We start from the raw sequence: 26633 nt of genomic DNA, 5'->3' as shown, positions 1-26633 counted from the left end.
AATTGTCCAGCACCTCTTAATCAACAGAGAATGACTCACTATACCTGTCCTCCTCTGGAGCTGAGCTGAAGGCTCAAATCAGATCATTCATTGATTTTGTGATGATCTCAACTACATATATTATGTACTGTGTTATTCAGTGAAAAACAACAGGGTACTCCTGTAAAGGCCATGAGTGAACTATATTCAGGAAGCATTAGATAAGTAGCAAATTACACATGGAATGCACTCATATCTTTTGGGTTTTGAAAGCCCTTTTACAAAGCAAATAAGCAGTTAATTGGCAGACAATTACAGACCCAAGGGTATGTCAGCTGCTTTTCTCAATGAGGGGGATTTCATGGCCTGAAATGTTGGAAATAGTAAATGTAAAACTAAACTAAAGCTAGAGCTCTTATCCACCTGGAGATTATTTGGAACACTGCAATACTCTACTGGATGTGCTAAGCTGTTGCCTTCATCCCAAAGGTTATTTCAGACTGTAAGAAGAGTTGCAGGAAATACATACAGAACTAAAGACCTATCTAGCTGTTGTCAAAACCTTGTAGAATGATTTTGTGTAGTTATTTGATGGCTCTTTCTGAAACCAAACAGTTCCTCAGCAAGAATAAAAATATATACCACAACCACAGACTCAATGAAACTTTGTTTGCTCTGTTCACTCTAGCGCTGACTCAATGCAGTCAACCGTTATGATGTAGTTATACTGGTGTGTGTGGTGTGGAAGAGGCAGGGGGCATACTGTGTAGTTCTGAAAATTGACTTGTTTGAAAGTTACCAAAGTTCTCAGTCTTCTCTATGTGCCTTTCAATGATTCAGTGCTACTATTCAGTGAGTTGTTACCTTGCTCTTTAAATAAATATAAACAATACTATATACTACAACTGAATGGTTGACGTGGATGGGAACAAAGGAGCCACCATTATTATAGGTAAGCAAAACAAATGCTCTCTTTCCTAATGAAGAAGTGACAAAAAGCCAGTGTCTATGGAAAGATCTTATGAAAATTAAAGTTGCCGTAGCTGCATAGTTGTGTGTTCCCAACAATTATTCAGAGCACAATGGCAATAAAAATATATTAACAAATGTAAGGCGCTTAATGGCAATAGGCTTTGAGAGGTTTGTTCCCATTGAGATCATGTTGTTTCATTTCTTACACACATTACAACTCTATTCTCTTTCCTTCTGCTCTTATTCCACACAAGCATACATCTGCACCACTGTTGAATAAAAATAGTTTTCCAGACCCAAAATGTGTTTCATACACTGCTTTCAGTTCATTACAAACACTTCACTAAGGATCTAACAAAGTTAATAGTTCGAAATTAATCAATGTAACAACAACTGCTTCAAGTAAAACATTACCTGGGGCCCAATGATGAGTTGAACAAAGATTTTTGATTTTTATGGAGAGTCCCCTTAAGCATTGGATGCACAAAGGTCTGACACATTAAAGGAGGCATGCTTGGATGGCTGAAATCATTAAGGCAACTGGTGATGACAGCAGAAAATCTTGTCTCGAGTCCTGGACACAGCACCAGTTTTCACGCACTGCTTTGTATGAATATCAACATGGTATCTCAGTATTCTTACTTGTGTTTTTATACAGATATATATGGAATTTTATGAATATAAATCTATATGCTAAAACTATTTCACCAGCTCAAAGACAACACTTAAATCCAGACAGTGTATTTTGCCCCCTATTCCTCATTTTCCACTAAGAGCTTACTTTGTTATTGTGAGTGTCTTGTTTATATTTTCTGCACCAAAAATCTAGGTGCTAATGTGAGGAGACACACTCATTGAAACTTCCTGGCAGATTAAAACTGTGTGCTGGACCGAGACTCAAACTCGGGATCTCTTTGCCTTTCATGGGCAAGTGTGTGGACGGGGCATGATTCGGGCTTGGGTAGCTCAGATGGTAGAGTACTTGTCTGCGAAAGGCAAAGGTCCCAAGTTCAAGTCTTGGTCCAGCACACAGTTTTAATCTGCCACGAAGTTTCATATTAGCACACACTCCACTGCAGAGTGAAAATCTCATTCTAGACACAGACATTGGTTATCCATCCAATCACATTCACCACAACTCAGTCACACTGTAACAGAGCTCAATTCCACAGTCACATAAATTCTAGAATTACCTCTTGATTCGCCGTCTCCTCCCAATCTTCTTTTAAATTAACACTGGTTGGGTAGACTTGGATCTGTGGTAATAGTAAAATAAATGTAATGAGTATATTCAAGCAGTCATGACTTCCACATATTTGATAAAGCTGCAACTTCTTTTAAGTCTAAATATGGTACTTAAGAATTAATCACTAATTCTGATCAGTGCACTTTCCTGAGATAGAAGTTCACAGTGACAAAGTCCCTAAGGTGTATTTCAATGAACAAACAAAAATTTACATGAATGATTAATGACAACATACATAAAAATTTATAAAGGTCTTGCAGTCCAGCCTTCTATCTATACCAGTATTTTCAAACATATTTTTCAGTTTCATGATCTTTACATGTAAATAATAGTATTGCAGTCAAATCGAAGAATACAACCACAATTTTAAATACTAAAATCAACATCACTCATATGAAATGGAAAGGCACAGTCATAACCTTAACCCTTGAACAAGTGTGCTGTATTCCATAACACAAGTGGGTGCGCTGTGTGCTTTGTACACAGGTAAAGAATAGCTGTCTTTATGTAACCAAGGTAAACATGTATGAGCAAAATATGGTTTAATCTTAGTTCAATTCAACAACAATGAAATATAGTTACATGTTGTTGTTGTTGTTGTCTTCAGTCCTGAGACTGGTTTGATGCAGCTCTCCATGCTACTCTATCCTGTGCAAGCTTTTTCATCTCCCAGTACCTATTGCAACCTACATCCTTCTGAATCTGCTTAGTGTATTCATCTCTTGGTCTCCCTCTACGATTTTTACCCTCCACGCTGCCCTCCAATACTAAATTGGTGATCCCTTGATGCCTCAGAACATGTCCTACCAACTGATCCCTTCTTCTGGTCAAGTTGTGCCACAAACTTCTCTTCTCCCCAATCCTATTCAATACTTCCTCATTAGTTAAGTGATCTACCCATCTAATCTTCAGCATTCTTCTGTAGCACCACATTTCGAAAGCTTCTATTCTCTTCTTGTCCAAACTATTTATCGTCCATGTTTCACTTCCATACATGGCTACACTCCATACGAATACTTTCGGAAATGACTTCCTGACACTTAAATCAATACTGGATGTTAACAAATTTCTCTTCTTCAGAAACGCTTTCCTTGCCATTGCCAGCCTACATTTTATATCCTCTCTACTTCGACCATCATCAGTTATTTTGCTCCCCAAATAGCAAAACTCCTTTACTACTTTAAGTGCCTCATTTCCTAATCTAATTCCCTCAGCATCACCCGACTTTATTCGACTACATTCCATTATCCTTGTTTTGCTTTTGTTGATGTTCATCTTATATCCTCCTTTCAAGACACTGTCCATTCCATTCAACTGCTCTTCCAAGTCCTTTGCTGTCTCTGACAGAATTACAATATCATCGGCGAACCTCAAAGTTTCTATTTCTTCTCCATGAATTTTAATACCTACTCCGAATTTTTCTTTTGTTTCCTTTACTGCTTGCTCAATATACAGATTGAACAACATCGGGGAGAGGCTACAACCCTGTCTTACTCCCTTCCCAACCACTGCTTCCCTTTCATGTCCCTCGACTCTTATAACTGCCATCTGGTTTCTGTACAAATTGTAAACAGCCTTTCGCTCCCTGTATTTTACCCCTGCCACTTTTAGAATTTGAAAGAGAGTATTCCAGTCAACATTGTCAAAAGCTTTCTCTAAGTCTACAAATGCTAGAAACGTAGGTTTGCCTTTCCTTAATCTTTCTTCTAAGATAAGTCGTAAGGTCAGTATTGCCTCACGTGTTCCAGTGTTTCTACGGAATCCAAACTGATCTTCCCCGAGGTTGGCTTCTACTAGTTTTTCCATTCGTCTGTAAAGAATTCGTGTTAGTATTTTGCAGCTGTGACTTATTAAGCTGATAGTTCGGTAATTTTCACATCTGTCAACACCTGCTTTCTTTGGGATTGGAATTATTACATTCTTCTTGAAGTCTGAGGGTAATTCGCCTGTTTCATACATCTTGCTCACCAGATGGTAGAGTTTTGTCAGGACTGGATCTCCCACGGCCGTCAGTAGTTCCAATGGAATATTGTCTACTCCGGGGGCCTTGTTTCGACTCAGGTCTTTCAGTGCTCTGTCAAACTCTTCACGCAGTATCATATCTCCCATTTCATCTTCATCTACATCCTCTTCCATTTCCATAATATTGTCCTCAAGTACATCGCCCTTGTATAGACCCTCTATATACTCCTTCCACCTTTCTGCTTTCCCTTCTTTGCTTAGAACTGGGTTTCCATCTGAGCTCTTGATATTCATACAAGTCGTTCTCTTATCTCCAAAGGTCTCTTTAATTTTCCTGTAGGCGGTATCTATCTTACCCCTAGTGAGATAGGCCTCTACATCCTTACATTTGTCCTCTAGCCATCCCTGCTTAGCCATTTTGTACTTCCTGTCGATCTCATTTTTGAGACGTTTGTATTCCTTTTTGCCTGTTTCACTTACTGCATTTTTATATGTTCTCCTTTCATCAATTAAATTCAATATTTCTTCTGTTACCCAAGGATTTCTACTAGCCCTCGTCTTTTTACCTACTTGATCCTCTGCTGCCTTCACTACTTCATCCCTCAAAGCTACCCATTCTTCTTCTACTGTATTTATTTCCCCCATTCCTGTCAATTGCTCCCTTATGCTCTCCCTGAATCTCTGTACAACCTCTGGTTCTTTTAGTTTATCCAGGTCCCATCTCCTTAAATTCCCACCTTTTTGCAGTTTCTTCAGTTTTAATCTACAGGTCATAACCAATAGATTGTGGTCAGAGTCCACATCTGCCCCTGGAAATGTCTTACAATTTAAAACCTGGTTCCTTAATCTCTGTCTTACCATTATATAATCTATCTGATACCTTTTAGTATCTCCAGGGTTCTTCCATGTATACAACCTTCTTACATGATTCTTAAACCAAGTGTTAGTTATGATTATGTTGTGCTCTGTGCAAAATTCGACCAGGCGGCTTCCTCTTTCATTTCTGTCTCCCAATCCATATTCACCTACTATGTTTCCGTCTCTCCCTTTTCCTACACTCGAATTCCAGTCACCCATGACTATTAAATTTTCGTCTCCCTTCACAATCTGAATAATTTCTTTTATTTCATCATACATTTCTTCAATTTCTTCGTCATCTGCAGAGCTAGTTGGCATATAAACTTGTACTACTGTAGTAGGCGTGGGCTTCGTATCTATCTTGGCCACAATAATGCGTTCACTATGCTGTTTGTAGTAGCTTACCCACATTCCTATTTTCCTATTCATTATTAAACCTACTCCTGCATTACCCCTATTTGATTTTGTGTTTATAACCCTGTAGTCGCCTGACCAGAAGTCTTGTTCCTCCTGCCACCGAACTTCACTAATTCCCACTATATCTAACTTCAACCTATCCATTTCCCTTTTTAAATTTTCTAACCTACCTGCCCGATTAAGGGATCTGACATTCCACGCTCCGATCCGTAGAACGCCAGTTTTCTTTCTCCTGATAACAACTTCCTCTTGAGTAGTCCCCGCCCGGAGATCCGAATGGGGGACTATTTTACCTCTGTAATATTTTACCCAAGAGGACGCCATCATCATGTAATCATACAGTAAAGCTGCATGCCCTCGGGAAAAATTACGGCTGTAGTTTCCCCTTGCTTTCAGCCGTTCGCAGTACCAGCACAGCAAGGCCGTTTTGGTTATTGTTACAAGGCCAGATCAGTCAATCATCCAGACTGTTGCCCTTGCAGCTACTGAAAAGGCTGCTGCCCCTCTTCAGGAACCACACGTTTGTCTGGCCTCTCAACAGATACCCCTCCGTTGTGGTTGCACCTACGGTACGGCTATCTGTATCGCTGAGGCACGCAAGCCTCCCCACCAATGGCAAGGTCCATGGTTCATGGGGGAGTATAGTTACATAATATGATCTAAAGCACTGTTTAATTGTACAATAAGGACAGAAACTTTCATTATATCACTCTCTTGCCCCAGACAGGTGTCACCACACAGTAATGACCCACTCAAATCATCAAATAGTGCAGCTGCATCACAGCCAATGGCTTATTCAATCATTAATATCTCTTGGACAAGTCTCACATTTACATATTGTGCTCCTAGCTCATAATGCGAGTCATTTTCTTGCACGGATTGTAATTTTTTCTTGCCTAGCCCCCTGTTTATTTTATATTACTGCAGATCACTTGAACGTGTGACAACAATTTATTACCATGTTAGCTGAAGCAATAACGAAAGAATAGGTATGGGCTCACAATTGTGAAACGGCAACAGAATGATGCAAAACAATTTCATTGTGGTTGATACACTTTATACACCACCCGCTCAAAGGTAAATACCAAATTCAACATTTTACATATTCCACAACTCTTACAAGGTAACTTTGGTTTTCCGTCAACCAGTCATATACCTTCGTTCGAAATACACTCCTGGAAATTGAAATAAGAACACCGTGAATTCATTGTCCCAGGAAGGGGAAACTTTATTGACACATTCCTGGGGTCAGATACATCATATGATCACACTGACAGAACCACAGGCACATAGACACAGGCAACAGAGCATGCACAATGTCGGCACTAGTACAGTGTATATCCACCTTTTGCAGCAATGCAAGCTGCTATTCTCCCATGGAGACGATCGTAGAGATGCTGGATGTAGTCCTGTGGAACGGCTTGCCATGCCATTTCCACCTGGCGCCTCAGTTGGACCGGCGTTCGTGCTGGACGTGCAGACCGCGTGAGACGACGCTTCATCCAGTCCCAAACATGCTCAATGGGGGACAGATCCGGAGATCTTGCTGGCCAGGGTAGTTGACTTACACCTTCTAGAGCACGTTGGGTGGCACGGGATACATGCGGACGTGCATTGTCCTGTTGGAACAGCAAGTTCCCTTGCCGGTCTAGGAATGGTAGAACAATGGGTTCGATGACGGTTTGGATGTACCGTGCACTATTCAGTGTCCCCTCGACGATCACCAGTGGTGTACGGCCAGTGTAGGAGATCGCTCCCCACACCATGATGCTGGGTGTTGGCCCTGTGTGCCTCGGTCGTATGCAGTCCTGATTGTGGCGCTCACCTGCACGGCGCCAAACACGCATACGACCATCATTGGCACCAAGGCAGAAGCGACTCTCATCGCTGAAGACGACACGTCTCCATTTGTCCCTCCATTCACGCCTGTCGCGACACCACTGGAGGCGGGCTGCACGATGTTGGGGCGTGAGCGGAAGACGGCTTAACGGTGTGCGGGACCGTAGCCCAGCTTCATGGAGACGGTTGCGAATGGTCCTCGCCGATACCCCAGGAGCAACAGTGTCCCTAATTTGCTGGGAAGTGGCGGTGCGGTCCCCTACGGCACTGCATAGGATCCTACGGTCTTGGCGTGCATCCGTGCATCGCTGCGGTCCGGTCCCAAGTCGACGGGCACGTGCACCTTCCGCCGACCACTGGCGACAACATCGATGTACTGTGGAGACCTCACGCCCCACGTGTTGAGCAATTCGGCAGTACGTCCACCCGGCCTCCCGCATACCCACTATACGCCCTCGCTCAAAGTCCGTCAACTGCACATACGGTTCACATCCACGCTGTCGCGACATGCTACCAGTGTTAAAGACTGCGATGGAGCTCCGTATGCCACGGCAAACTGGCTGACACTGACGGCGGCGGTGCACAAATGCTGCGCAGCTAGCGCCATTCGACGGCCAACACCACGGTTCCTGGTGTGTCCGCTGTGCCGTGCGTGTGATCATTGCTTGTACAGCCCTCTCGCAGTGTCCGGAGCAAGTATGGTGGGTCTGACACACCGGTGTCAATGTGTTCTTTTTTCCATTTCCAGGAGTGTATTTAAATGGTATGTATTAAGTAGGGAGAGAACCTTAATTAACTTCACTTTGTAGAATTTTCTTGTTATTGCAGCCAGTACTTTGAGATGTCAATGTCTGTCTTATTTCTGGCAGCCCATTTGTGACTTGCTGCTTGTCTGTCAACACATTTTTTATTGTTGAACCAGACAAAACCTAGTATATGGGAGGGACAGTACTCCATACAACCCATTGACACATAAGTGGTGGTGGTAATTTGGTAATTTTGGCTGTGGGATGCTCAACAGCACGCTCATCAGTGCCCGACGGAAAGTCAGCATGTCATTTTTGTGTGGAGGAGGGGATGGAGATGAAGGCTATCCCCACATGCCGAGTAGTTTATAATATATTAAAGTCTGCCCCCCCCCTCCCCTCCCCAGTACTCTAGGGATGAGGCTCGACAGCTCATACAATTACAGAAGCTGTGTAACACTTGTGTCCGTATCAGTGAGGATGGAGGGCAAATCTTGAGCCAAACTGAGGGCTGTCCTAATGTCAGTATACAAGACACACACAGCCAAATTTTATTGAGCGGAAAGTTGGACATCATAAATGTCACAGAGTGGTGGCTCCTCCTGCTGGAGCAGGAAACCAGGCTATGGCTATATCTTACGTGCTGTCTGGCGAGCAGCACTTTCTTCTATTGGCATGGTTGGCATGAAATCCACCATGCCCGTGTGGTCAATTTGAGTGACAGTAATTTGTTTTCTGCCATCTCCAGTCATTCAATTTCCCACTGATGCATAATTCATCTGTCAGATAATGATACAATGGCATGCACGGGACGTGCATCTTTGTCTGCTTTGCTGGCTGTCATTTCCCTGTATCCTGATGCATCCAAGTACCCAGCAAAATGTCACCTCCTTGCCACAGTGTTGGAGCCACTGTAAGAAGTCATGATGAGCTGAATCAACTGCTCTATGGAATACATTTGATGGACTGCCAGTAGAGCACTGAGTACGTCAGAGCAAATGAGAACTCTTGGACACAATACCTGCAAATCTGCTCAGGTGCTGCCACAATGCCATCCAACTCCACATCATAATTTGCAAGTTATTCCAGAAGATGTACTTTGTAAACTGTATCAGTGAAAACAGCTGAACAACCAAGATCACTCATCTGCTGGGATCCATCTGTATACATAATGATAAAACTGTGGGCTGTACTTAAAATTGAAGCAAACAGAATTGTAAAAATGTAAGCTGGAGTACTAGTTTTCTTCTACTGTGTCAAGCTTAAAATCACTTTCGGCCCCTTAAGACACCAAAGTGGCAGTTTGTTCCACCCCCGGCTGTTTGAGGTCTGATACATCCACATCTCTCAGACATTCAGTTGCATGCATCCCAAATGTCTTGGTGACATGGAGCAAATCCTATAACAACCTCTCAAAGTTGGGGTGGATGCTGCACCATATGCTGATGACTGAGACAACGCTATTATTTTCGGGGCCTGTTGAGCCAAAGTAGGTACTGCCAAATCCTGGGTAGTGGTTGACCAGCATCTGCACACAGACTTTGAAGTGGTCAGGTCCAATAGGCTCTAGATGATATCCGAATGCCCTCATGGTGGATGCATTAAACATCTTGAGATAGGACATATGGGCTAATCCCTAAGCCATGCTGTTGTAATCTAACCATGATCTAACAAATGCAGGAGGCAGACTTGTCAACTACCCACACCTTTCCACTAATGCATTTTAAAATATTCAATGACCTGAGGACCTCCAAAATCCAGTCTTTCAGGTGCACCAGCCACATTAGAAACAAACAGTAGACCCAAAAACCATGCAGTATTCTTAAAATATAAAATATTGTTCCACATTGTGAGCTCTCATTGGCTAAAACTTCAACAAGCGTGTTTAAAAGTGACATGTGTAGTCTTATTTGGTAACCCATTTTCTTAGCCCAAGCTCTCAGCCTCCTCCTGGTCAGCTGCAGTTGCCTTGCTGTCATTATAAGATCAGAGGAAGAGTACAAGATTGTGAAGTCACCCACAAACAAAAAGCTCCAGGCTGAAGGAGATGCCACTGACAGGGATTGCAAGTAATGTGACCCTGAGTACACTGCCTTGGGGACTTCATTCTCCTGAACATAGCAATAAGACAACAAATCTCCAATTCGATATTGAAAGCACCTGTCCTTGAAAATGGATTGGATAAGATGTGGCAGACATCCACGCAGTTCCCACTCACAAAGTCGGCAAAGGATGTTGTACCTTCAAGTGGTGATGTATGCTTTGTGGTCAAAATACACACCAGCCAAGTAGTTTCAACATAGGAAGAATTGCATCACCATCTCCAGTACAATTAAGTTCTCAAAGGCAGAACAGTAGCACCAGAAACTGTTCTAGGACCAGCACATGTGACCTCTGGATTCCTGTAATTTGATGAGATGGTGGTTAATCATGCATTCAAGAGTTTCACCCATGCAACTGGTAAAGATCACACATCAATATATGTAACAGTCAGTATGATCCTTGTCTGGTTTCCGTAAAGAAATGATATTGACTCCTAAGTTGGGGGACCTGTTTGTCAAAACAGATTAGACTGAAATGAGATTAGAATTTGCGTTTGTGTTTGTCTTCAGGGCACAGAGGACAGAGCATGGCATAATGAATCTGATCTAGTCCTGGAGCAGTACCTCTGGCCACAGATGGAGTTGATACCAATTCCCACATGGGGAATGAAAGCTTGTACACCTCTCCATTACATGACAAGTGGAGCCTCCTCATCACCACAGTCTTACCAAGCACTTGAAAAGCAGGAGTTTGTCTGGATGACACAGCGACTGCAAAAAAGTTCAGCTAAGCTCTGAGCCATCTCTTTTGGCACATCCATCAAGACCCCATTTTTCAAAAAGGTTCATAAACTGCCCTTGCCTGAAAAGTGCCTTGTTGAGTCCTAAACTTGAGCAGTGCACATGGACAAATTAATGGAAGTTGTGAATTCCTCCCAGGAGTTCAAGTTCCATTCTGTTATCAATTGTCTCACTTGTGCTTTTGCAAATCTGAAGGCAGATAGGTTTTTGGAGATCGGTTGGTATCTGAATCTTGACAAAGCTGTGTACCTGGCTCTGACAGCCTTGTGACATTCGTCATACCATTGAGGGACAGCTTGTTGTCTGATGTGATTGCTAGACAGGGGACTGGAATCTGCAGCAGCTTGTTGGATCTCACAGATTATGTGGTCCACAACCACCTGTACACAATTCTGTTGTTTTGAGATGACCCGCTGACTGCAGCATGGCCTGCCTGCCATTTGAATCATCCATCTTCGTGCTTCTCCTGTCGACTACCACACAAGTCGGCAGTCGAATAAACACCACAAAGTGCTCACTGAAAAACAATTCTGTGCCCACTTCTCACTAAACTGAGTCTGCAATACCTGGGAAGCAAAAAATAAAGGTCAATGGCTGAATGTGACCCTGCAGATACGGAAAAGTGTATCATCTGATCAGAGTTCAAATGGCAGATATCCTCTAAATGGGCAAGATGTTCAATAATTCAACTCCTGAATGAGATTTTCACTCTGCAGCGGAGTGTGCGCTGATATGAAACTTCCTGGCAGATTAAAACTGTGTGCCAGACCGAGACTCGAACTTGGGACCTTTGCCTTTCGCGGGCAAGTGGTCTACTATCTGAGCTACCGAAGCACGACTCACGCCCGGTCCTCACAGCTTTACTTCTGCCAGTATCTTGTCTCCTACCTTCCAAACTTTACAGAAGCTCTCCTGCTAACCTTGCAGAACTAGCACTCCTGAAAGAAAAGAAGTTTCATATCAGCTCACACTCCACTGCAGAGTGAAAATCTCATTCTGGAAACATCCCCCAGGCTGTGGCTAAGCCATGTCTCCACAGTATCCTTTCTTTCAGGAGTGCTAGTTCTGCAAGGTTAGCAGGAGAGCTTCTGTAAAGTTTGGAAGGTAGGAGATGAGATACTGGCAGAAGTAAAGCTGTGAGGACCGGGCGTGAGTCGTGTTTCGGTAGCTCAGATGGTAGAGCACTTGCCCGCGAAAGGCAAAGGTCCCGAGTTCGAGTCTCGGTCGGGCACACAGTTTTAATCTGCCAGGAAGTTTCAATTCAACTCCTCTAAAAAGAGGAAGTCAAACCACATAGAACATTGCATGCGCTGAAATCACCCATGTGGGTGAATGGGTGGGGCTGTCCTTGGAAGAGGTCTGTCAGTGTACCTGCATCAAACAGATCATGAGGTGAAAGCTACAAGGCAAACACTATGATTTTAATCAAAGAGAGAGATTCCACTGAAACTAGTTTTATGCCTGTCATAGGAAGGACAGAGGAGGGGTGTCATCTGACATGAATGAAAACAGCCACAACACCCTTAGCCCTGTCTCCAGTATCATCACCCTTCCTGTACAGGTGGTAGCGCCTTAATATAGGTGTATCAGTAACTTCAAGGGGGGTAAGGTGTGGGATGCGTCACCAATAGCCTCTCCCACACAAATGTCAACCTCTCCGGCACGTGGTATCCCCTGCTACGCTAACGAGGCTCTGGCGACCGAATTTCTCCCGGGATAAGGAGAACCCTCTACTAAGTCAACGACCTTCTAGAGGGCGGATGAGCTGGTAGAGCAAGGGCACCCTCTTGTCCTTGGAGTGAGAAATCACTCCTAAAGACGGAAGAATCACCAAGGGTGGTCAACGGCATAGGATGCTGAAGGCAACGGGAAACCACAGCATTAAAGATCCAATGGATATCCCCAGGAAAACTCATCATGGCAGGATTCAATGTCAAATTATCCGGAGTTTCAACTCCCTCACTCGGATCTCCGGGGGGGAGAGCCTTGAACAATGCCACAAGTAAATACAAAAATAATGCAACAATAGCAACTTGGAATGTAAGATCATTATACCAACCAGGCAAAGTAAATAATGTTATACAAGAAATGAAACGCCTAAAAATTAACATTTTGGGTGTAAGTGAAACAAGATGGCCTGACTCAGGAGAAATGACCATTGACAACATGAAAGTATATTACTCGGGAAATTCTGATAGCCAGCACAGGAATAGGGTAGGAATAATTTTAGATGAGTATGCTAGTAAATCTGTCAAAAGCATTTTACCAATTTCAGATAGAGTAATCAGTCTACATTTACAAACGAAACAAACAAATATTAATTTAATCCAAATCTATGCTCCAACAGCCGACAAAGACCAAGAAGAAATAGGAAAATTTTATGAAGAATTAACACAAGCAATAGGAACCTCAAAAAGCAGAGACATTATTATCATCATGGGAGATTTTAATGCCAAAATAGGTGAAGGAAGTGAAGGTGATCTTATTGGACCTTTTGGTTTAGGAACAAGAAATGAAAGAGGAGATTTGCTGTCACAATTTTGCCAGGAAAACAATCTGTCTATTACAAACACATTTTTTAAACTCCCTAAACGAAGACTTTATACTTGGAAATCACCAAGAGACTGTAATGAAGAAGTTTGCAGAAATCAAATTGATTTCATACTTATAAACAAGAGGTACAAAAATTCTATTCATGGTGTGAAAACATATCCAGGAGCTGATATATTTTCTGATCATAACCTTTTAGTAGCAAAGTTCCATGTGAAACTGAAAGCCATACAAAAGAAACAAAAGAAGGACTATATAAATACAACTATTCTAAGAGACCCCTTGACTAAACAAAAGACTTCTGAAGAGATTAATAAGGATAAAGAATAATCAAACAGAAGACATTGATGGCAAATGGGAACTTATAAAAGACACATTAAATAATGCATGTAAAAACACAATGGCGACCAAACACGACAACATGAAAAAGAAGTGGATGACAGAGAAGATATTACAATTGATGGAACAAAGAAGAATACTTAAAAATAGAGATGAAAGTGAGTATAAAAGATTACATGCAGAAATACAAAAAGAAACACGGTGAGCAAAAGAAGAATGGTACAAGGAACAATGCTCTGAAATTGAGAGTTATGAAACAAGACATGATAGTTTCAACTTACACAAAAAAGTTAAAGATTTAGCTGGACTTAATAAAAAGAAAAGTACAAGTTTATTGTTAGATAAAAATGACAAAATAATTCCTGATGTTAAAGGTAAACTGGACAGGTGGACAGAATATGTCAAAGAACTATTTGAAGATACAAGAAAAGATCAAAAATTTTATGATAACATGATCGGAGAACGAGGACCAAGCATATCGAAAGAAGAAATATTACATGTTATCAACAAATCAAAGACAGGAAAAGCCCCTGGACCGGATAAGATACCAAATGACATCCTGAAACTCATAGGAATAGACCATATAGATATATTTGTACAATTGTTTAATGATATTTATAATTCGGGAATTATTCCTAGGGATTGGTTGATATCTACCTTTGTTACATTACCCAAAAAGGCTAATGCCAAAACTTGTAATGATCACCGTACAATAAGCTTAATGAGTCACACCTTAAAGATATTTCTAAAAGTTATACACCAACGAATATACAAAAAAGTAGAAGAAGGTATAAGTGAAACACAATTCGGTTTTAGAAGTTCCCTCGGTACAAGAGAAGCATTGTTTGCTTTTAACATATTAGCGCAACGATGTATGGAGGTTAACCAGCCACTATATGTGTGCTTCCTGGATTATAATAAAGCATTTGACAAAGTTCGTCATGATCATCTCATAGAATTGTTAGAAAAGAAAACACTTGATAAGAAAGACATCCGCATTATATATAACCTCTACTACAATCAAACCGCAACCGTGAAGGTAGAAAATGAGTTATCGAATGATATAGAAATAAAGAGGGGTGTGAGACAAGGTTGCGTTCTCTCACCCTTATTGTTTAATACGTATTCAGAAGACATAATCCAGGCAGCTCTATCAGATGAAATAGCTGGCATTAAAGTGAATGGGCTAAACATTAACAATGTTAGGTTTGCTGATGACACTGCACTACTAGCTGGAAACCTCAAAGATCTACAATTACTTCTTGACAAAGTCGCAGAAAAAAGTGAAGAATTTGGCTTGACTCTTAACGTAAGCAAGACTAAGTTCATGGTGATATCTAAAACACACCAACAAGAAAATCTTACAATCAATAGGGAAAGAGTCGATCAAGTACGTAAATTTAAATATCTCGGAACAATTGTAAATGAGGAGATTGAAAGCTCAGAAGAAATTAAATCGAGAATAGGACAGGCCAGAAGTATCTTTAATAAGATGAAAAATGCATTCTGTTCGAGAGACATTTGTTTAAACACAAAAATGAGGTTGCTAAGATGCTATGTATTCTCAAAATTATTATACGGAATGGAAGCGTGGACATTGAAAAAGAAGGACATGAACAGTTTGGAAGCTTTTGAAATGTGGGCATATAGAAGAATACTTAGAATTAGTTGGGTGTCGAGGATTACTAATCAAGATGTCCTAAGAAGAATGGGAAAGGAAAAAGAATTAATTAAAACTATTAAAGTAAGGAAGCTACAATATTTAGGCCATGTTATTAGGGGAGTAAATTACAAAATATTGCAAATAATACTAGAAGGGAAAATTTGTGGGAAGAGAACGAGGGGTAGAAGACGGACATCCTGGATTGACAATTTAAAAAATTGGTACAACTGTTCAATGTCAGAACTCCTTAGATCAGCCAAATCAAGATCAGAAATTGCCATGATGACAGCCAACCTTCTTAGAGGAGACGGCACATGAAGAAGAAGAAGTAACTTCAAAATGATTTTTTTGTAAGCAAGTTCAGAATGATCTCCTGTGCCAAAAGCTGTAATTCAACATATATTTTAATTTAACACAAATGGCAGTAACTTTCTTCACTAAAAGAACTTGTTTTTTCTTGTGACAAAACTTAGTTGCAAAATATAGCTTTCCTTTTTAATAAAAGAAAACAGGTTTTTTAAGAAAAGACTTTACAGACGGTCCACTTGTTCAATGCAAACACTTTACACAAAATTATTTGAAAGAGGACTAAGAAGGCTGGTGGCTCCGAAGGGGTTCGAAATCATTTGAATAGTTTAAAACACCAAAAACATTATTTACGAGCCAGAGTTTTAAATCGGAAAAAAGGTTCTTAAAGGTAGAATGCATACATCAATTACAGTACTTCTCAAACTTACAGCCTTCCACGGTCATAGACCCACTTATTTGTCCTGGTCAGGAAGAAACACTTTAGGTGTAGCCCAGCTGGTTTGGAAAAAAAGTTCCTTCTATAACATGCCAAACCTACTATTAGAACATGGCTAGTTTTACACCAACTGTGAAGGCAGTCAAGCTTTGCATGTGTAGTCAATAAGCTCAAAGTTATTAAAGCAAATTACAATGCTTTAAAGCATGTAAAACATTTTCTTTGCAACTTTAACCATTAAAAGTAGGAGGCTTATTGAAATAATCTAGCACTCTGCAAAGCAGCAAAAATTACATCTTTAGAATTACACCAAAAATGGCATCGCATAATTTTAGCTCCTTGTGCACACAGCTGAGCAGAGGTTAACAGTATGCAATCAAGTGCAGCAAGAAAAACCTTTACCAGCAGTTTGGTTGACCCACAATTAAGACTACACATGCTGCTATTCAATACAACATTCTTCAAACAAAATAGCACGCTTTACCAAAATTGCACTTATAGAACCCGCCAAGCATTGGGATTTAAACAGATATTACTCCAGCAAAAGTTCCCCAACCCAAACTCTATATAGTGCAAAGAATTTACACAGTTTTTGTAAGTTAGACTCAGTAAATTATGCAATAGACATAGGTAGTACTTGTCAGCACAATGGCACCTATGGGGTGAGGAACACCCACACACAAACGTGACAGCACACTTGAGGTACCACAGCTCAACACAAAAGTTGTAAAGGGACACCCAGCAGTTAACCATACAAGAATGATCCTGGATGGGAAAACAGCTTGCCAACCAGATTTAACACAGCTGCAGAGGGCAGTAGTAGAAGTCTTGTCATGGTGATAGGATGCAGACAGTTGTATTTAGGCCTATGCATGGCTGCACTGTCCTCCAGATGTAGCCAAGGCCCAGTTCCACTATTAATGTGACATCGCGTCACGTCATTCATTCAAAAGCATTACTACGGTAATGGGAGCAAGTTCTGCTATTAGTGTGAAGTCTCACATCATATTGTTCACTCACAAGCATTACTACAGTAATGGGGCAAAACAAAACTCTGGGCTCATATGGCCCACCACCGACCACCGCACAACTAGTACTGCTATAACAACTGATGAGGTCACTGCCCTCTCTTGGTAACCAACGTAACTTCAACCATGTCTTGCTGCTATGACAACTCCCTTCAAATCGTTCTCACGTGCCTAAATATGGGATCACAGCCAATCTTACTGCTGCAAAGTGCAGGAAAAAAAACTATACACTAATCATTTCAGTGATAAGTGATGGCTCAACCTTCCCTTCTTAAAGCAAAAGTAGGGATGGGTGCCAGAATCTCCTTTGCCTAAGGCCCTATGGTCACTGTGTACCTGCTCCACCATCATGTGATTTCTTCACCCTGTCTTGGTACCACAGAAAAACTGTTACCACATTTTGCAGGACCTTATGTGCTGGTTAAGAGGTTTTCACCAGGTGCTGAGCACAGCTGGTGACCCAGCACATAAGGTCCTGCAAAATGTGGTAACAGTTTTTATGTGGTACCTTGACTGCCTTGACTTTGCACCCAAAAGTTTCTTAAGAACACTTCACTGTCTATCTTAATGGATGCTGCCTGGCTATGCTTGTTATATCAGTCTTTCTCCTGATGATGTACCAGCTTGATGTTGTTCCTAGCTGCCTCCCACTTTATCTCTGTCGCATCTACTTGCTCCAGCAACAAATCATTCAATCACCATAAACTGGCCAATCGAGAGTTCAATGAGAAGAACATTAATTTGATGAGTGGTCTCATGAGTTTTGTAGTGGGTGGGGTTAAAGGCAAAGGATAGCCAATTGAGGGGCAAATCCCATTGTTTCTGTGACACTAAATGACAAGCGATGAGGGTGGACTTCAGGTTCTGGTTCATCCTTTCTGCATAAGACGATTGCAGATAATCAGGTGGTGTGGCAGCCTGCATTAGCTTGCGATTGAAGCAGGACTGCCTATATTCTTTGGACTTAAATGCAGGCACATTATTGCTCACCACTCCTGCTGCCAACAACCTGAAATTCCATTATAAGGGGAAACGCTATGTACGATTCCCATTTTCAAGAAGGGGGATCGAAGTCACACTAGCTGATACAGTAGCATTAATGCGAACTGCACAGCAAGCTGCCTATCTGGCAAAATTCTGTATGACAAAATAAGGCAGAATGTTGGCCATCATACTGACCCACGATAATGTAAAAATCATATACTTTCGACTTTAACCCAAGACAAATCATCCAACAGGTCTAAAATAAAGCACCACAACACATATTTCAGTTAATTTAATGACATCCCATTTGTTGGCTTTAACAACTTTCAATCAAGCTGTCAACATTCAAACTAACCTAGACCTCAGGCTATATTTCACATCAATCTGTGATAATTTTCATTCCAAATAATAATAATAATAATAATAATAATATAAAATTGAAATAAATAATCGGTTCTGTGTCATTTTGAGCATGCGATGTCACATTCCAAAGCAAAGCCCTGTATCAGTACATTCTACCACCCTACCACTGAGTTTAATAATCTTGAGTGTATTTAGTTACTTTATTACATTTTCTTATGGAGCTGGTTTAGGACTACAGTCATGATACTGCTGGTCAAATTAATACTAAGTTTATCACTAAGTTTGTACAAACTATAATTAAGCATTTTTACAAATATTAAAATGCAAATGGAACAATTTGACCCATGACAGATCGGAAAGGAAACAGGACTTTCAGATGAAGATAATCTAAAACTCACAAAACTGTATTGTTGTAGAGCCCACTGATGATGCCTTAGAACAGGAAAATGCGAAACACGTATGGGCTAAATATAGTAACTAGCAGTAGGAAAAGGCAGTTTTATTTACAAAACAAGTGTTCAGAAGTAGTTTGAGTGGTTAGGTAAGTTCCCTCAGGCATCGCCGACTAATGGCAACCTGTGAATCTGTTTACCTGCTATACCTGACCACCCTCCAAATGGTAGCCCTTAGTCAGATTTGAAGTTACAAAGAAATGTATCCAATAATTTACACCAACAACTGCTTCAGTTTTATATAACACTTGTGCAATTTTACAGACATTATTTATGACAATGTGAAGTTAATGTAGGAGTCGGCTATGAACAAACATGCCAATATTCAATATGTAGCCTCACGGCTTTTGTCACAAATTTGCTGCCAACAGACATTCATTCTGCACCTATCAGACTGCATAACTAATAATTAACATCTAATAAAATTTATCTACAACTGAACTTTTAGTGCTGCTGATCTTAATGAGGCCTCATTTATACATTCAAAGACAGATAAAATGTAGACTATTACAAAATTTTCTTCTAACAACAGTCACAGTAGTAAAAGTATCTTAAAATTCATTTTCAAACCAATTATTTTAAATCAGTAAATGGGATTACAAGAGACTGGGATATCATCCATTTGCTTTGATCAATGACATCATCACCATGCCAAAAACCCCAGTTTCAAGCATATCCAATATGGCAACTAAAACAACAATCAAAGCACCTGCAAAAATACAAATACCATGCAAACCAATGCACTGACTGACTGGTATTCCAATCTCCAGTTCACCTATATAGTTCAACCCTAACCCTAAATACCAATAAATCTTAGCCACAACAACAAAAAGTGGTATCCCACTCTCCAGTTCACATACATAGCTCAAGCCTTGAGTGAAAGTGCACTTATGGTGTCAGCGGCTTTTCCATTGCTTGTTGCTGCTGGTAACTGTATGCACAGTAAATTATGGAAAGTGAACATGACTAACAATGAGTCACATAGGACAAGTTATTGGAACCCATGAGAAAATAAAAAAACATCGTAAGTGAATCAATGGTTTTTAATTAAATTATGGGAGGAGGCAAGTGACTCAACTTTTTTGATGAAGTGATAGGATAAGGTAGGTGGATCAATGTTTACTAACAATTGAGTCGAACATTTAATATTTTAATAAACACTGATCCACCTACCTTCTCCCATGATTTAATTAAAAATTTTGATCTGCTTGCTCAATGGTTACGCATGCACCTAAGAATACAGTTTAAATTTTACAACATTACGTTTTGTATGACAATATTCGGCACAATATACTCCACTATGCCATGATTTCATAGACTCTACATCATGATGACAAAAGCATACTAAATGACACAGTAACATACCTCCCAAACACATCATTGCCACATAATTAAACCACCAGAGCATGCCCCCTCTTTATACACCACACCCTATTTCATTTCCACTCCATATCAAACACACCGAAGATCAACATCACACAATACATCACAAAACAGCACAACTATGTCACAAGCCATTGCAGACTGGTGGTATCCTAAAACCTAATACACATCTAAATTAATAAATGAAACACAATTCCTTTTCCATACTAAATAGGTAATATTATTATGCAGTACCTGCACCTGTACTATCTTTAAATTTACTTATATTGCTAATATTCATCATAGAATCATCTTCATTCTCATCAAAAATTAAATCTCTCCCCCTTTCTATGCATGGTTTGGCACTCACCAAATTTTAACACAGTGTTGTAAAATGTCATATTTAACATCAGCAGATTATTGTTTCTTTCTTTAAAAAACAAAAAGAAAAAGAAAAAAAAAACCATTAGGCTGAATTACTCTCGGTTCCATCAACCCAATATGAATTATATTTATTCCCACAATATACTGCATGATATACAAGGTCACTTACCATAGGGCCTGGTTCAGTGCATATCTCATCTGTTCCCTCTTTTTTTGTCCAAATATTTTTCTTGTTGACCATAACTACAGTTTCTGTCCCTGTAAAACAATGAATCAGATACAACCAGTTATACTCAATTTTCAGTCCACTACTGCCTACAGAAAATTAGTCACTACACAGAAAGTAACTTTTAACACTGGGCAAGGATACAGATTCAAATTTCAAGAGCTGAGTTACAACTTTTAGGTTTCAAAGGGTCAGAACCAGCGTTGCCACAAGTTTCCCCAAGTAATATTCCCTGATTTTCCGACAAGTTTTGGTATTTTTCCCTGATAAATTTTGATATCTGAAGAGTAAGTAAAAATATGACTTGACAAAAAATGTAAACGACTTTTGTATTTCTCCCCCGTGTGAGCAAAAATCTTAAGCACTAATATCAACATCTTTTGTAATGAACTGTTTGTAGATGGTCTATATCATTAAGACCACTTTTGTTATTATATTTTCAACAAAACAAAACACATTTGGTGAAAAGAACATGCATTTCCTTGGAGTTGCAAGACAGATCTCAGAAATAACCTCATAACAATGTAGGTATCTCAAAAGAAGTACATAAAATGAGGAAGAGTTGTGTAAACCAACACTATATGTTACTGGGTGCTATGTTAGTTATTGTCAGTTATCACCCACCTATTATTTTAGAGGTATTGCGCGATTTTTCTTTCAAGAAATATACGAGTACATAGCGTACAAACCACCAAAAACTGCAACAATTTTCTTCTTACTATTGACCATAATTCCTAATATATAAACTACTTTCAAGGTGCCAAAATGTACTAGAATAAATAAAATGTCTATACAATGCTGTACTGTACAATGTACTTGTCGTCAGACAGTCACAATTCCTGTAATCCACTGCCTGTTGCCTCAGGCCTGCCGAGGAGCATCGCAGTCCCAGGTCCATAGACAAACCAAGAAAATCCCCTGCATTGTGTGTCACACAAACAGACCTGGCTGTGGGTAGATAGATGAGACTATATCAGATAGGCAGGGCTTGCAGATTAATGGGAAATGCTGGGGTTCAGATAGGCAGAAATGGCCTGTGGTTTGCCCACCGTGGAAGTCCACTTGTGTGACCAGCTATTCACATGTCACACACACCATGTAGTTGAAATGAGACTGCAGTGATCAATCCCTGCAACAGATAACTTGTGCAAATACTATGAGAGTCAGCACTAATGAGGATAGGTAGCAACTCACCATAAAGATGATCGCTGAGCCACAGACAGGCACATAGAAAAGACAACTACACTCTCACAACTAAATTTTCGGCCATTGCCTTTGTCAGAAAATAGGAGCAAACATACAATCACACAAACACTGAAACATAACTCATGCACACTTGACCGCCACCTCCGGCCACTGCGCAACAGTCTCTGAGAATCAGATCCAAACAAAGCATTCCTTATGCCTCCCTGCCTCTCATCAGCAGCTGCTATGCTAGTGGCAAGAAGTAGTGTCAGAAATGACTACAAGCTGAAGGGAGTGGCAGAGAGAGGAGAAGGACTAGGAAAGAGGAGTATGGAAGCGGCACCCAGCCAGGATGATGCTGACATCAGCAAACAAGCCATTTTATCTACTGAGATAGAAACAAGGTTTTTACAGTGTTGGTTTCTCCCCCCCCCCCCCCTCTCTCTCTCTCTTTTTTTTCCAAACTTCCCTGATATTTCCCTGACATGTTTGAAATTCCGTGATTTCCAGAACTTGTGGCACCCCTGAGAACACACAATCTCAAAATATTATAACATCAGAATCATATGCAGTGGAAACAAGTGCACTGGCTTAAGGTACACTGTCCTATTGTAAGCACCGTAGAAAACTTAATTTATTTCTTCTGCATGAATTTTAACTACTGAATTATGATGAAGCAATACAGCATAGTGAATTTACAAAAAAATACCATTTACTATAGTCACACTCAATTTTACATATGAACAAGAAATGTTGAAATGGAGTTTAGGGTCATTTTTTAGATGAAGGCCTGTGTGTGCTTCTCACTGTTAAGTGTCCACAAGCTCCATTAATGCCATGCCTGTGGCTTTATTTTGACACTATCTTACTGTATACCATAATCCCACAGGTGTACAATCATGTGCTTAGTAACACTCAATAAAAATAGAACAGAATTTGTACTGATCATCAACCAAGGTGAAATCAAAATCCACATTTCACTCTGTATTTTATTCATTCCATTATTTCATTCTGGGCTGGCACGCACAAAATTAGAATCAAATGCCAAAGACTGTTCACCAGAAAGCAAAACACACTTTTTTAGATTACTTTAATGTGCATTAAAGTCGTTCAGATTAATAGTTGTATACTCAATTTAGGGCAACTGCTGTCATCCGGTAGTCAGCATCCATTTACTAAAGAATGCTGCATACTATAGTCCTCACATCATGCAATGGAACAATTAATTCTTGATGATCACTGACATTTAATACTCATTGCCTTACAAAACCTAGTGAAATTGCCAATATTCTGTTTGGCTCTGATATCAATTCCTGGACCAATTACCCTTTCTTTAAAAACGTCCGAAAACCTGTTCCATTATCCTTACACAAAACTATCCTGGAGCACGCACATTATTACACATGATTTAGGGATCGGTGGAGCAGTACACACTAGATGAACGCCCTAAGCATTCTAAACAGCTACGGTACTTTCTTTGATCCGAACCATTCCTGAATTGACATAATAACCGCAGGCACTTGAACCTGAAGTACTGGGCCATATGATACAACAGCTCACAATACGAACTCGTCCCTTAGCAAACATTTTTACATCATTTGGATACTATATAGACTGTTTCTCTTACGATTCACCAACGAGACATGTAATAATTTTATGGGATGGGGCGAAAATAACAAGCACTTTACTAGAAGCAATATACCTATATTCACGTCGACCTGGTATTTTTCACATCTGCCCAATGTCCGTACACATATGTGCCAAATTCTTGTATGAAAATCAATTATGTCATAATTCACCTCATCATTGAAAATAAGTGGTTTCTTGCGACAAACATAACCTGAAGCATTCACATGTTGTCTGAGAATATCGTCAAACTTGCTTAAGGTGATCTAATCACAGATGTTTAGATACAGAATAAAATCACTTTCAAGTTTACGCGGTAAATAACAGTAAATTAGTACAATACTATATTGGTATACTCACCACAGAATCAAAAGATATTTGCTGGTTCCGTGAGTTCAAGTCAACAATAATAATAATAATAATAATAATAATACTAATGGAGCATCAGCTTTTTTCCGGACTAAATTTTCGTGTTTGCATCATCCTAGTTTACAAAACCCAGTTACTTATTTACCATCTGGACGCCTAAATTGCACTGTTTCACAAATGACAACATGGCTTCTGCTTGGGTTTAGCATTATGCTCAAAGACAATAAACTTTGGAAGACCAACCCTATAAAGGCTGCTTTTGTTTCAAGGGAATGTACTCTCTTCGTTTTCTGACTATTTATAAATGCTTTACTTGTATTTCTTTAAAATTTTACATCTGTTTCCTAATATGGTTTTTAAGTTAGAATATAATAAGATGGGCTAGATGGCCAGTATTCTCCACAGTAAAATTTTTTTGTAATTTAGTAGATTTTTGTTGTTTTATCGTTTCAAATGATACGCTGGCGATTGCATGATGAAGGCTTCTTTTAATTATATTTGGTGTGGTCATAGTGCCTGTAGTAATTCCACAATTATTTACTGTATTTCAAATCTCTCTTTACAAATACTGAAAAAGGCCTGCGCACTTTACCGTGCACTTTTTGTTTTAACGGCCCTCACACGTTCTCTACTATTGTGTCAACACGTTGTCCGAAAGTATGACGCCAAGAACGGTACAATATTGCAGCGCAATATTTCTACCTGGGACGCGTCAGATAGACCTCTGTCGTCATAGCGAACACGATGGCCCTCGACGACGTGCATGTGTGCTGTGTCTAAGTTGCTTACTTTGCAAAAGAGAGGCAGAAGTTATGCAGAACGGATCAAACAAGCCTGAGGAGCTTTCTGTGAGCGTTTCGCTGCACCAGGAACTTTTTCATATGAGCATGTGTTTGTAAGCCATAACAGCAACTGATTGCAAATTGAACAAATGAATTATGTAATTTATCGCGTTCATATGTTGTTTTCTATGTATTTCCAAACTCTGGCAACTTTTGCAGCGAAACAAAACAATATTATTGTTTGAAATATTACATGATCTTATGTTCTGACAATAACAACTGTTGCACGAGAAATCAATGTACTTGCTCACTGGGCAGTTGACCTGATCTTGTTTGTCAGTTCACAGGACTGCCACAAGTAAAATAAATAGTTTTGCTTGCGGTCATAACGCCATGCTCTTCATTTTCATCTGCTGTTGGGTAGAATAAAGTATATCAATTAATAAAATGTTCCAGGTTATTATGATGTACTCTTGACAGCATTCTCACGACCTTATGCGGGCCAATTGGACTCCTATATTAAGAATTGGGCACATTATATCGGTAAATTAAACGACATAATGGTCCAGTCGAAGGAAACATTAATTAGTTTTGATGTAGTATCGCTATGTACTATGGTTCCGAACAATAGCTTCCTGATATTGCAGAACTGTTTAAATATTGTCTCACGACCTTGTGTTTCAAATGGAACGATGAATTCTATTAATATATGGGTGATGTGGCTGAGGAGACCCTTTAGCTACAGTTATAGCGAATATTTTATGGAAAAATTCGAGATGCAGGCATTGGAAACTACCAACAAAAAACTGAATATTTGTTTCCTCTATGAAAATGATGCATTTGTTTTGTGGATGTATGGCAGAGAGGAACTATGTCGTTTCCACAACAATCTCAACGGCCTTAATCTGAAGAGTCAGATTATCGTGAGTAGGTGAAAGATTAAATTTTCTTAATCTACTAGTTTTCAAGAAAGAAGATGATAACTTAAGCCAGGTAGTTTACCAAAATCTCACATACACTAGAATTCGAGCCACCAACTACAACAAAAGCGAGGCACCATAAAAACATTGGCGAACAGAGCAAGGAACATTTGCAAACCTGTGTCACTGGACATGGAATTAAAACAGCTCATCAAGGCATTGCTCAATAATGTTTATTCGCGTGCTGAAGTAACCAGAGCTTTAAGAACGCTGGGCAAAAATCTTAGCGATGCACAAGCGCCTGTGTAAACGAAAGTTTTCCTACCTTTCATTAAGGACATTACTGATCGCACGGAAAAATTTTGACAGTACAGAACATTGTGGTAATCTACAAATCTACCTGGAACTTACGTGATCACCTGACATTTGCCAAAGATGCTCGCATGCCGAAAAAGGCCGAAAAACGAGTAGAAGAGCAGAAGGGCAACTGTAGAAAGGAGAGATTAATAGAACAGCTGTTGCAGAATATTTACAGACTCGCTAAAAATGTGATTAAGATCAGCCTCTTTACAAGAAGGAAGATAAAAGAGATACTGTCAAACAATGGGTCAATTTCACTTTTACCGGCTTTATAAAAAAAATATTCGAAAAGCTTGTGTTCAAGTGCCTTCTTAAGCATCTGACTGCAAATAATATTTTGCCCAAGTCACAGTTTGAGATCCTCAAGGGTTCCAGTGTAGAGAAGGCTATTTACATGAACAGTGAGAACCTACATTATTCATTAAATATCAAA

The 26633-nt window shown here is 40.0% G+C and overlaps 1 protein-coding gene across 4 annotated transcripts in view; it reads right to left on the bottom strand.

Moving 5' to 3' along the window:
* The window catches only part of LOC124553691 (zinc finger protein 708-like), an 89120-nt gene extending 64789 nt beyond the window's left edge, over positions 1 to 24331 (bottom strand). For 2 of the 4 annotated variants that reach the window (XM_047127591.1, XM_047127594.1), the window contains exons 1-2: positions 20902 to 20968; positions 2145 to 2207 (exon numbers count right to left, since the gene is read on the bottom strand). Coding sequence is in view for 1 of the 4 variants with exons in the window: in XM_047127590.1 (XP_046983546.1) it covers positions 2145 to 2207; positions 20902 to 20973 (135 nt within the window). In the remaining 3 variants the exon portion in view is untranslated. Of the gene's footprint in view, positions 1 to 2144; positions 2208 to 20901; positions 20991 to 24129 lie in introns of those variants that run through there. The other 2 variants (XM_047127590.1, XM_047127593.1) reach the window with 2 other exon arrangements.
* Positions 24332 to 26633: the final 2302 nt, after the last annotated feature.

This window comes from Schistocerca americana, chromosome 11 (genome assembly GCF_021461395.2).
Source record: "Schistocerca americana isolate TAMUIC-IGC-003095 chromosome 11, iqSchAmer2.1, whole genome shotgun sequence".
NCBI classification, from domain to species: domain Eukaryota; kingdom Metazoa; phylum Arthropoda; class Insecta; order Orthoptera; family Acrididae; genus Schistocerca; species Schistocerca americana.
This window is presented reverse-complemented; position numbering and strand designations above follow the sequence as displayed.